The sequence below is a fragment of the Barbus barbus genome (assembly GCF_936440315.1).
Source record: "Barbus barbus genome assembly, chromosome: 3".
In the NCBI taxonomy this organism is placed as follows: Eukaryota; Metazoa; Chordata; class Actinopteri; order Cypriniformes; family Cyprinidae; genus Barbus; species Barbus barbus.
In genome coordinates this window covers 30,199,652-30,213,082 of record NC_136731.1, presented here as the reverse complement: position 1 = coordinate 30,213,082, position 13,431 = coordinate 30,199,652, and the positions used below count along the sequence as shown (strand labels likewise).

Sequence of the window (13,431 nt, the reverse complement as noted above, 5' to 3'; positions counted from 1 at the left end):
CCAGATAGATTGAGGATTTATCAGTAATATTTTTAGTGGGGCACAGTAATATTTTACTGGGGCTCACAAGGGTCTAGCAACACCACTGCAATGGCATGAAAACAAAGATACCTATTGGAAATCATTTTCAGTGCATTCCTAATTTTTAGTTTTGAATGAATTATATTTGTAATAAATCACATTTAACTTGCATATTCTGACATCCTGCATTTCTTTCTCACTGTGTTTGTTGCAGTGCATTCTGGGATTGCCTTATACTCCTTAAAATGCTGCCCATGAATGCCTCTTACTGTGATTTGGAACAGAGCTAATGTCTGCATGAATTTTTGGTCTCCAGATGAGAAAACACGAGTCTCATTCAGATCATAATTGCCTGAGTTTGTAAATCACAGTTATTTGAATGTCCATCAACCATGCGGCCGTCGTCACGAAGAGGGTCTAAAATCATCCGTCTTTCTGCTCAGCTAATGACACCAGCACACAAACATCCATCTGCTGCTACACAGGCAGCCAACACCACATGAACACTACCCAATCACACACACCTGAACAGTGAGCTATGTATACCTCACTGCTGTTTCAAAGTATAAGTAAGCCTGCAAACTGGGAACAGATTTAGAGAATTTCAGCATTACATCACATGGCTCACCAATGGATGCTCTGCAGTGAACGGGTGCCGTCAGAAAAAGCTATGAAAAACATCACAATAATCTACAAGTAAGTCTAGTCTATCAATTAATGCCTTGTGAAGTGAAAAGCTATGTGTTTGTAAGAAACAAATCAATCCTTAAGGTGTTTTCACTGTAAACATCGCTACCAGTCCATAATCCATAATAATGCTTCCTCCTCTGTTCTGCTTTAACATCAAAATCACATCAACATCACATCAACATATTTGTTTAGAACTGTTTTGGATGGTTTTTGCTTGTAAATGGTACTTGATCTGTGCATATTTCTCTCCCAATTCAGATGGCACAATGTTTTCATTAAAGAAAGTATTCATTGAGAAAGGACACATATTTTAGTCGCAAGCAAAGGTTTTAAAATGTCTTGATGGATTTCTTTATTGCAAACAACTTTTTGTTTCACAAGGTGCTAACTGATGGATTGGAGTGAATTATTGTTCTTTATTGAGAGTTCAAACATGTTTTTTTTTTTATCAGCTGTTTGGATTCTCATTCTGACGGCACCAATTCACTGCAGAGGATCCACAGGTGAGCAAGTAATGTAATGCTAAATTTCTCCAAATCTTTTTTAAAGGACAAACAAACTCATCTACATCTTGGATGGACTGAGAGTGAATAATTCAAATTTCGGGGTAACTATTCCTTTAAATTATCTTAGAAAATATAGTAAAATAAAAACTGAAATTAACTACACTATATACAGTACTGTACAGTAGCATTGTGTTACAACTGGTTACGAAACAAGCAAGAACCAATGAGGTTTGATGTCAAAAATGTTGCTCTGTCAAAAACACTGGCTCAACCAATGATGTGAATTTGGAAGTTAGACTATCTGTTTGCTCCTCCATTGGCGGTATGAAGGAGTTTCAAGGAAACCTGTTTGAAAACCATAATTTTTACAATTCCGTTTGGTGACACTAGTGGGACAGAAATTACACACTTCTGCCATTTCAACTAAAACTAACGCATTCAATTCAAGCGCTAAAGTAAACTTCAGATTTTAAGGTGAAGATGAAGTTAACGGCAGAAGTGAACTCAGTTTTCTAAAATCAACAGGACAATCTGTTCTCTATGAGTGCACCGAGACCTCAATGCCAGGGAGGCGCTGCAGGAAGGAGATCACGTTTAACAGGCCAGTCTGAGTCCGAGTGGGAGGTCAGGAGGGTTGATGTGGAGGGAAGCACTACGCAGCACTGCCCGGGCAATGCCTGCTCCATCTGACAGCTCACACACACACACACACACACGCACACAAGAGAAGCTGTACTCAATAAGGATCTGACTGAGACTGACAAACGTGTCTCAGCTCGGCCGGAGCCCTGGCGCACATGGCACTAATGAAGCTAAGATGCTGCTGTGCCTCTTGCTGTGGTGTGTAAGGAGGACACACAGACCCCTCATTACACCCTACTGCTCTCCACAGCCCTGAAAGTTTGACTTGTCATCTCTGTGCTACTGTACAGAAGAATTTGACTACTTTGACAGTCTTCGAAAACTGTGTCCAGTCAGCCAGTTTGAGCTTGCGCTGTTACAGGTCGCTTAATGTGATTTACACAAGTAAGACATTTTCCTGGATCAACATCTTTTGCTGGTCCTGAGACAACATTCCTTTCAACCAATCACAGCCCTCTGATATTAGGGTTAGGTTTATAGACTGCAGGGTTGAGTGAAATTTAGAATTAGAGAAAAAATAATTAAATTAAGACCCACAGGATGTTGAAATGGAATTTTAATTTGAATGACATGAAGAATTTACTGTTGCAATTCAATGAAACACATATAGCATATTCCAATGCTATAAATATAATACTCATAATACTAATTCAATCCAGTGCAAATTTTGGTTACATTTTATTTTAAGGTGTCCTTGTTACACGTTACATGTACTTACTATTATGATAACAATAATAAATTATGGATAACTACATGCGAGTAACCCTAAACCAAACCCTAATCCTAACCCTAACCATATAGTAAGTACATGTAGTTAATTAATATCACTCAGTACTTATATGTAAAATTACACTGCAACAGGACACCTTAAAATAAAGTGTAACCCAAATTTTGTGACAAAACATAACTGATTTAATAATTAAATGTGTAATTATGCCAATTTACTCCCTGAAATACTTTTTCTAATGTCTACCAACTTTACACAGATAACTAAACTGATCCTAATTTTGCCTTTAATCAAAAATAAATAAACAAAATTTCAACACTATTTTTGATTCAAAACAGATTTTTACTTTATAAAAATATATGCTGATTATTCCATGATCTAATATTTCTAAAAAAAATAGCCTGTATGTTGTATGAACATGATTATGGGTAATTTATACTGAAAAATGTATAACTAAATACACTTACATAAAATACAATTGTATTTTTTTGTAATTGAATTCCCTTTCGATTCTACTTACTGAAATTCAAATTGTAATTTAGTTCAAATAGATTAACTGATGAGTTTGAATCAAGTTAGGTTGAAGTTGGATTGGGGTTAGAACGTTTTTTAGGATTAAGAACATCAATCGGGTTATGGTTGTTGATAGGAATATTTTTCCATCTGTTGATGTAATGTTGTCTTACTTTGGTAAACCATGCCATGCATTATGTGTTAAGTATCAGGCTAAAAAAGATAAAAGGTAATGAAACTCGAATTAAGACTCAAATCTGAAATAACCACCAGGGTTTTAGATAAGTAAGAGAGAGAATGTGTGTGTGTTTGTGTGTGTGTTAGAGGTGAGGTGACTGGCTGGACTTACGGCTTTTGGTTTAAACGGTGGCTGAACTTCCTTGTTCTCCAACTTTTCCCAATCCATGTAACGGAAAAAGCCGTGTTCCCTGATGTCCCGCTCACCCTCAGGACCACAGCCCAGACGCTTGCCTGGGTGTTTGGTCATCAGCTGAAACAGAGGACAACACAATTATGAGAGGACCACTGGTATACAGTTTGGCTGTCAAACAATTAAAAAAAATCTAATTAAATGCATAATACATAGAATAATGAATCAAGTTAATCAGAATTAATAGCATATAATCTATTTTCTAACAGGTTTTATTTACATTACAGCATGAGACAATAGCAGTTTCCACGTTATCACATAATTTATGTACAGGGCATGAGAAATTCTTCATTAATATATTTAAATGAATATAGTATAAGTGTATTAATATATTAAAATAATATCATTAATATATTAAAAGTGTATAGTAGATTAATGTTTAACACTAAGAACACAAATATTTAGTTCAAAATACAGCCAGGGTACCTGCTTGCCCTACTCCAGTAGCGTTTTGTTCAATAATTTTGTTTTATGGGTCAAAAATACAAGTTGCATTAACATCCCTGGAGGGGGTAAAACTAAATCCACAGAAATGAGAATGTCATTACATTTTTTTTTAGGTCAAATAATTTTTACTTTGCAGTTTCAGCACAGCCTCTCCTCATCAACTTCCTCTGCACACCCATCTCTCTCCCTTTTTCCCCTTCACCGACAGCTGTTTTATTCCCCAGCAGAACATGCTATGTTGAATATAACAAAATCGTTTGGCTATTTTATTCCAGTGAGTGACTTTAGCGTGTGTAGGAGAGATTAGGCGAGGGGAAAAGCTCAACAACTTCCCACTTTTTCTTCAGCGCCTCAGTGCGCTTGAAAAATGGATGGCAGCAGAGAAAGTCTTTCCAGGCTCTTGTAAGGCATAGTTGGAGGTGGAGGAGGAGGGGGGGAGATGAAGGTCTCTGCTGACTGGTAGAGCCTTAACCCTCACTGGATCAAGAAGGGACTGGGCCGGGGCCGGTCTGGCTGGGTTGGATCAATCCCTGACCCTGCATGCCTTCTGGACTCATGGCGCTTGCTAAGAGCTGTGTGCTCCACTGCCCTCTGAAGCTTTGTCATCATTGTTGTCATCATTGATGTATACAGCAGAGGCGAGGACACGCTCACTCGCTGTGTGGCAGCTGGGCCATGCTGCCACAGAGACGCAGCTGGCTAATTCTCTCTCTCCATGCATCCATCCATCCAAATCTATCGGTCCAAAAACATGGCTAATTATCTATCTGTAAAATATATCTATAAAACATTATCTGTATTAACTATCTATGCATCTATCCATGCATCATCCATCCATCCATCAATCCATCATTTTCGGCTTGTTTCTGTTTCTGTACAGCTGACTGCTCATATTTCACAGCTGTCCTGCTCTGAACGACAGAGCCGCAGTGTAATCTGACAGCGTGATTCAGGAGAGGCTCTAGAGGCCGAATGGAGCCAAAAACACAAGTGACCTGCAGCATCGGAGTCAAGTCAATTGCTTTATCTCTCCCTCCTGGCCATCTTCAGCCCACTACACACAAGTGTGGCAGGAGTGCTCTTCAGAGAATTCAGCACTGATGCTCTTAAACTTTAACTCAGAGTTAGTGATGGTGACTAGGTTGGTCACATGAAAAACAGACAGCCATATACACTTATGATAATTTATGCCTCATCACTATCCTGACAAATGAATCTAAGATGGTTCATGACCGCAGGTTCAATCTTAAATTAAACGTTTATTGAATTTCCATGGCTATTAGTCTTTCATGGTTACTGGATATGAATTTATATTGGATAATCATTAAAGCATGATTGCAGTGTTTTTACTGGCATGTTAATCTGCATAGAATTTTTTTTAAAGTTACTTTTAAAGTAAGGTAAAAATTACTTTTTACTCTGAAGACTTTTTGGCACATGTGGGTGTGAATTTGGGTGTTCACACTTGGGTATATTTGTTACAATTACCAATCAAGCCTCTTACAGTAACCATAAAAACTGGATATCATACTGTACACTAATGACTGAGGATCACACACTACCAGAATTTCAAGTCATGCTGAAAACAACAAATTCACACAGAAACATGCCTTGTTGCTATTTGATGCATGACAACATTTATAATATCCACCGACTGGATAAAATAATTGTCTGAAGTGAAAAAATGGCAATTTGTGTCCATAATACACAAGAACTAAAAAAATCTAGCCAATAAAATACTATGAATCTGCAAAATATGCAAACAACTATCCCAAAACATAGGATTTTACTTATTTTGAACATGTTTCCACATCTGGAAGTCATTTTTTGGACGCAAGGTGCTGAGCATGCACCATGTTCTACACTCAGATGGCTTGACAGATGGCTGGAGATACCATTGTAATGTTAGTGTATGGTGACAAGCGCTTTCACAAATACAGCATATGCAAAGAGAAAGAGGAAAGGAGAAAGAGAAAGTGAGCGAGAGTCTGCGTGCGAGCTCTAGATTGGCCTTAGTCATGGCGTATCAGCCTGTATCAGGCTTGTGTCCCAAGCCTCTCTCAGCAGTGTGCTGGGCTGTGTTCCATATCAAAGAACCACAGCATCCCACTTTAATCCTCCCCTATCAGAGCTGTACACTCCATCAACACTGATAATACTCTTCAATTAGCACTCAGAGCACCGCAGTCGCACATATCTGCTGTTACTGCTGCTGCACGAGCGCTTCCTGCAATACACCATCCTCTGCTTCTGTCAGCTTCATTAAACAAGTCCTTAAACGCCTCAGGCAGGTTTTTCTTTCTTTTTTTAACACAATATAATTCAGCTACTTTATCATCCTCAGATGCTGTGTTTCAAAACTCAGTGAGTTGTCTATCTATACTTGCCAAAATGTGGAGGTGATGGTACCATACCATAATTATGGTCTGAAACATTGCTTTACATTTATTCGCTATAACAGACACTTTTATGCAGAATTTATCTTTGCTGTTCTACCATTTGAGGTAAAGGAACACGTTTTTCTTACGTTGGGATTAGGATTTTATTTTATTTTTTTCAATTAATTTATACTTTACATCAAGCATGGATTAAATTGATCAAAAGTGACAGTACATATATTATGCTGTCTATATTATATGATGTTACAAAAGATTTAATAAAATTGTGTTCTTTTGAGTAATCTATTCATCAAAGAATACTGAAAAAAGTGAACAAAACACTAGAAAAATATTAAGCACAAGCTGTTTTCAGCATTGATAATAATAAGAAATGTTTCTTGAGCATCAGATCAGCCTATTAGAATGATTTTTGGGATCATGTGACACTGAAGACTTGATAATAACTGGTAATAACTGGTGAAAATTTGCAAGAATAAATTACTTTTTAAAAATATATTACAATAGAAAGCGGTTATTTAGTTTTTTAGTGTATTTTTGATCAAATAAATACAGCCTTAATGAGTATAAGAGACTTCTTAAAAAAAACATTCTTACTGAGTGCATAACATTGTAATAAATAATCACCAAATTCATTTACCATGGCAATTACATGTTTTTTTTTAAAGATTATCATGGTATTACCATGGTATATTGTCTGAAAACCATGAAAAAAATTTGTAATCAGTATTTTTATGCATTACAAATAAACCTATGATGACCAAAAATGCTGTCTAGGTGGGCAGCTCCCTAAGTTTTGGTGCATCAATATACAGCATACATCACATCTTGCAGAGAGAGAGTTTAACACAGTCACTGTGCTGTTCTCTGCATCTGTCGATTTAAGTGGCACAAATGAATATTCCCTCAGCTGATGTTCTGAGCATTAAAGCCTATATCCCCTCAATCCAAACCCCCAGGCTCTACAGAAGTGAAGGGGAGGATTTTCTTTTGCTTTTTTATGGCAGAACAGAGCATCAACATTTTGATTACGACAGGTTCAATTTATCCATCTGTCCTCTGAAAGTCACAAGGCCAGACTAAATTAATCATTCAATTACCATGCTGGAAGAACGATTGCTCCGCTTGGTTAAGGGAAATACCTAATTTATATTGCATGGCTCCATTGTAGCTTTCCTGGCAGGGCGGGTGGCAGCGCCCCGCGCCTAAAGCCGCGCTTGTCCAAACTTATAGGATTTTCCAATCTGTCTTAAATGTCAAGGATTCATTTAGTATTCCTGCTCTATTTTAGGAGATTGTTGGGGAGAGAGCCCTCCAGGATTTGACACACTTACTGCACTGCAGAATTAAGCTATTAGAGAAGTTCAGCAAGCACTTACAGCAGATCCTATGAAGAAGAGAGGAAGACTGAACTCATCAGGACAATGAGCTCTGCAGACAAGCTGAGGAGAAGACAGAGACAGTCAAGGAAGAAGCAGAGAGGACGAGGGTTATGCGAGGGTTATATTTTGTTTATCAGGCTTTACCCAGAAGCATGCTGCATTTTCATGAAGCCAGTCAAAGAGGGGCAGCATTCAGATTCTGAACGCAGAGGGTTGATTCATTATTTAATGTTCACATTAGCATGAATGTATTAGTGCGCAGGTCCCTCTGGAGACACCTGCTCTCACATCTCTCTTTCCACTTTATATTCCAGAACTTGTTGTCCTTCCAGTACCAAAGATTTCCATTGTCCTAACTCAAACAAAATGGGTCACTGCAGCATGCTACAGTAGGCAGAAGATCAGCAAAGCCCAGCAAAAATCGACTTCACACGTCAAACGTCACATTTCACCCCAAAATCAAATGGAAAAAAGTACAATTAATTTGGCAACACTTTTAATTATGCATAAATACATGCAAGTAACCCTAAGCCAAACCCTAATCCTAAAGCTAACCATATAGTAAGTGCATTAATTGATATTACTCTTAAATTTGATATTAACTTAAATGTATAATTACACTGTAACAAGGACACCTTAAAATAAAGTGTAACCATAAATGCTTGCTTTGCATAAAAATTCTATGCATTGTGACTTATTTTCATGCCAATTGAGCATTTTTATTGTAATTTTTATTACTGTAGTCATCCTCTGTAATACTGGTAATTACACATGTAACTTCATGATGCTTTAGCATAATTTTAGGCAGCACAACAAATACTACCATGATGTATACACACGTTATATTTTTATATTAGATCAACTTGGGTAATAAAACAATTAAACATTATTAAACAAAATAATTTTATTTTATTTATTTATTTTTGCATCATGGTAATGCAAACAGGGAAATTGAAAAATAATATCACAATGCAAAAGAAAATCTTAATGTCCACCCAAAATATTAAAAATATATTTAAAGACTGAAAAAATAAATGTTTGAAAATGAAAATCATAATCCAATGCAATATATACATATTTTTATTAATTTATTATTATTTTTTTTATTGCATTACAATAATGACAACTGGGAAGGTTAAAATAAAGGTCTTAAGGTCTTAGAGCGCTACAATTGTCTCAAGTTGTCATATTTTGGGCGGGGTGAAATATGGCCAAGACATGTTGACAGGTGAGATTCACCCGAATAACAGATGTTTCATGTCCCAAGCATCATAAGAATATACCCACACACAAGCCTGGCTTTCATTCTTCTACAAAACACTTTTCTCCTTTTCTCAGCAGCCATATGCTCCACTCTGGCACCGCAGTGACAAGGAGAAAGAACAGAAACATGTAAAGAATAAGCAAATAGGAGAGAGCTCCGAGAGAGCTCCCTTTCGAGCACTTTTTAGGGAATGCGTTATACTATTTACTAAGATGTGTCATGATTTTGTCACTATTTTCTGTTAAACTCTTATTTTGTCAACCAGCACCCAGCTTCTTGTTCCTGATCTCTTAATTCCTTTTTAATTATCCTCATTGGTTTCACCTGTCTCACTAACTATATAAGTCAGTCTCACTCTTACCCCTCTTCCAGATTGTCTCATCAGTTCATTGGTGAACATTCCAGTCTGTTCCTGACTCTGATTCCTGAAGCCTGTGTGAACTCGATCCTGTCTGGAATCTGATTTTTTCTCTCTGCCTGAACCCCCATCAAGAGTCAGTAAGTTTGACTCTTTTTATCTGCTGCTCTGGAAGCTGGATTGTCAGTTCATTTTGCATCAGGATTTTGGATTGTGGAATTATTGTTTGGGATTTGGGACTGGAAAAGAATAGAGGAAGTTGGATCGTCTTTAGTCCTGTTTGTTCTTTACTCTTCTACTACTCTTCAGAACATCTTCTAGAATCCTTTGATAGACTTTACTGTGTGGAGCAGTGGACTGTGCCTCTGTCTGTCACGTGGTGGACTGGGGTTCAGTTCCCAAGCCGGTCACCCCATCCACCTCAAAAGACCATCTAAAACCTGATCAAGGTGATACCAGTAAGCCAGTTCTCACAGTTCCTGCTTGGAAGCGCTCAACTAGCTTGTGATCCTCCAGATCATCTACTCCCATCACTAGCTATTGTTCACCTCACTGTTGCCTGGAGAATACTTGCAAGCATCCTGAGAACTGAAACATTAAGGAAACTGAAAATAAACTCTCTAAAACTTATCCATTTGTGTTTGTCTGTATTTCTGGGTCCACTATAAATTCCCTGACAAGATGCCCTGGGCATTCTGCGGCTTTTGTCTGGTTTTGTTGGGGCAAAAAATCCCAATAAAAAAACATTCATATTCATCCAAAACCAGGCTATCTGTGCTCCAGTATAAGCCTGCAACTAACAGAGCTGAGCTCCTGGGTCCTGCACACAGCCAAGAGTCATTGGCATTCCCACTAAGTGCTGTCTAAGGCCGTATGTTTGTGTGCTTTTATCTGCAGGAGAGAAAATCTCTCAAATAAAGAATTAGATCATGCACTCGCTGCATCACCTGCCAGCGCTCGAGTCTGGAGCAGCACTGGCCTCCTAATAACAAGACAGAGTGAATGAAAGATAGTGATGGAGAGACAGACAGAACTGGCGATTTCTGAGAGGGCCATGTTGATAGGATATGTCAGAGGCTGTGGTATTTTTCAAGGTTGCTGAGAGAAAACTGCGATGACCAGTGCTGCAATGAATATGTGATTCATAATGCATCACATAAAATCATATAATAACTGGACTTTTTTTCATTCAAAGCCACTTGCAGTATGTGAACTGCCGAGACAGTCACCTTGAAAAAACTTCAGTACTTTCTCAGGGACACGCTGATGAGATGGATTGTATCTGCACCTTTCCGGGCCATTAGTCACTCTGAACTGAATTTGATACTTTGGGTTACCTCAGGACAAGGGGACAAGGTGTGACTTGTTAGCATTACCCTGCTGGTAGGTGTTGTAACTACACCATTCTGCTGCATCTCTCTCCATTGACGATCATTTAAAAGAAGGCATGTATTTTGATCAAATAAATTGATGCAATTCCTAATGCATTATGGTCATGAAAAATGGTTAAATAAAAAGTAATTTAAATAATTTATATTAACGTTTAAAGTTTCAGTCAGTAGGATGTTTTTGGAAGAAGTCTCTGTTGCTTACCAAAGCAGAATTTATTTGATCAGAATACAGTAAACGTGTAATTGAAATGTTATAACAATTTAAATTAAATATTTTCTTTGTTTATAAAATGTAATTTATTCCTGTGATTCAAAACTGAATTTTCAGCATCATTACTCCACTCTTCAGTGTCACATGATCCATCAGAAATCATTCAAATACGCAGATTTGATACTCAAGAAACATTTCTTATTATTAAAAATGTTGAAAACATTGTGCTTAATTTTTTTCAAGTTCAACAGCACTTATTTGAAATAGTACTGATATGCATAACATTGCTAAATATTTCTATCACTTTACTGTCATAACTGCAACCTTGTTGAAAACAAATCTGAAAAAATAAATAAATAAATTGAACAGCACTGTATGAAAATGATAAGAATAGTAATCTTCATCAATTCATCATCAATCATCATTAAATTGTGTTGGACATGTTGATATGGTTTCAGGAATTTGATGTATACTGGCTGCTCACCCCTTTGCAGATGGCCACTGCTTCTTTGGACATGGATTTGGGATAGGACACATGATGCTCCATGATGGACTGAAACAGCTCATCCTCATCCTCACCATCAAATGGAGGCTTTGAAAGAGATAGAGAGAGAAGAGACAGTGAAGAAGAGAGGACAATGCTGTTTACTATAAATGGTCAACAATAACAACATGGATCTTGTAACTTGCATAATTTGCAGTTTTTCCATTTGTGTCCCTTTAACACTGGAAGTTTGAAAGTCATCACCATAAAAATGCCTTTCAAGTCTTGTTTGTTTAGCAAAGACTAGAAAAGAGAATTACGACATCCTTTTGTCAGGACAGTTCAGCAGTAGCAGTCTCCGCTGGAAACAATTCAGACTTTTTTTCTTCAGCGTTCAAAGCTTGACTTGTTTCATAACAATTCATAAATAATTGACTGAGCCCGATAGGCATGAAATACTTGCTGTTAGTCTCGGGAGATTTGCAGAACGTAATTAATAAAAACTGACCTTGAGATAGCAAGAGGTCAATTACTGCAAGCAGCAGAGAGGAAATGAAACAGAGCGAATGAGAGAAGGCCCAAAAGGCACAAACCCCTGTCTTGGGCCTTCTTGATCTGGGTTATCCTAACTCTTACCTGGCCAGCCAGCATCTCATAGAGCAGAACTCCAAAAGCCCACCAGTCCACTGACTTTCCATAAGGCTGGTAAGCGATGATCTGAAACAGACACACTCAGAGCGTAAGGCGTAAAAAAACAATTACAAACGAGTGACACTCCAAGGATCTGTAAATATTAAAATCAGTCCCGCCGTGCACTCTGTCAAGAGTTTCAGAAGTGATTATGGTGCTTTCAACATGTGTTACAATGTGTTTTATGTACAGTAAAGTGTCTTTCACACAATAAGAAACATGCAGCTTAAGCTTTGAGGACTAGATGAACTGAAATCCCTTCACTCTTACAGCATGTTGTGTCTTGGTTTGGGAGTGTGTTCACATTTGTTGGCGAGTAAACTCATTTAAAAAATGTAGACATTTTTATAAACTATTTATGTGTTATGTAGGACAGAATTGAGTTTCATAGAAACAACACTGTACAAATTTGTAAGGTTACATGAACTTAAATTAGTCTAATTACTGAATGGTAAATGTGGGTATGTGTGAGATCAAGTGCAGGTACAGTAGTGAAAGCCCTGGGCTACGTTTCCCAAAAGCATTGTAAGCTTAAGTACATCGTAGACCCATTGAAACCAATGGAGTTACGATCAACTTAGGCTTACAGTGCTTTTGGGAAACGCAGCCCTGGTAGATCCGCAAATGTCTATGAAAGTAAAAGTAAAAGTGACATGTGGCCAAGTATGGTGTCCCATACTCGGAATTTGTGCTCTGCATTCAACCCATCCAAGTGCACACACAGCAGTGAGTAGTGAACAAACACACACACCATGAATGCACACTCAGAGCAGTGGGCAGCCATTTTCTTGGGAGCAGTTGAGCGTTCGGTGCCTTGCTCAAGGGTCTCACTTCAGTCATGTTATGGAAGGTGGAAGGTGGAAGAGAGCACTGGACATTCACACCCCCCACCTACAATCCCTGCCGGTAGTGAGACTTGAACCCACAACCTTTGGGTTACAAGACTCTCTAACCATCAGGCCACGACTGCCCCGAATTATACATGCATGAAATATGTAGGCCACTGGTTCTCCTTTTTCATCCAACACTTTGGCACTCATCAAAACACATGTACAGGACCGTCCTCAAGCACTCACCTCAGGGGCGATGTAGTCAGGGGTCCCACAAAAGGTCTTGGTGGTGACTCCATCAAGCATGTTCTCCTTGCACATGCCAAAGTCAGCAATTTTGATATGACCCTCCATGTCCAACATGACATTATCCAACTTTAGATCTCTGATGCACAAAGATGTGAGAGGAGTCAGTGGAGAATACAAACGAGCAAGGAACGACTGTGAAA

General features: G+C 38.1%; 1 protein-coding gene across 2 annotated transcripts in view; it reads right to left on the bottom strand.

The window, feature by feature from the left end:
* prkcbb (protein kinase C, beta b) overlaps positions 1 to 13,431 on the bottom strand; it is a 134,436-nt gene that overhangs the window by 15,814 nt on the left and 105,191 nt on the right. For both annotated transcript variants that reach the window (XM_079394292.1, XM_079394291.1), the window contains exons 13-16: positions 13,229 to 13,367; positions 12,099 to 12,179; positions 11,463 to 11,570; positions 3,449 to 3,589 (exon numbers count right to left, since the gene is read on the bottom strand). In XM_079394292.1, the coding sequence (XP_079250418.1) occupies positions 3,449 to 3,589; positions 11,463 to 11,570; positions 12,099 to 12,179; positions 13,229 to 13,367 (469 nt within the window). The remainder of the gene's footprint in view (positions 1 to 3,448; positions 3,590 to 11,462; positions 11,571 to 12,098; positions 12,180 to 13,228; positions 13,368 to 13,431) is intronic.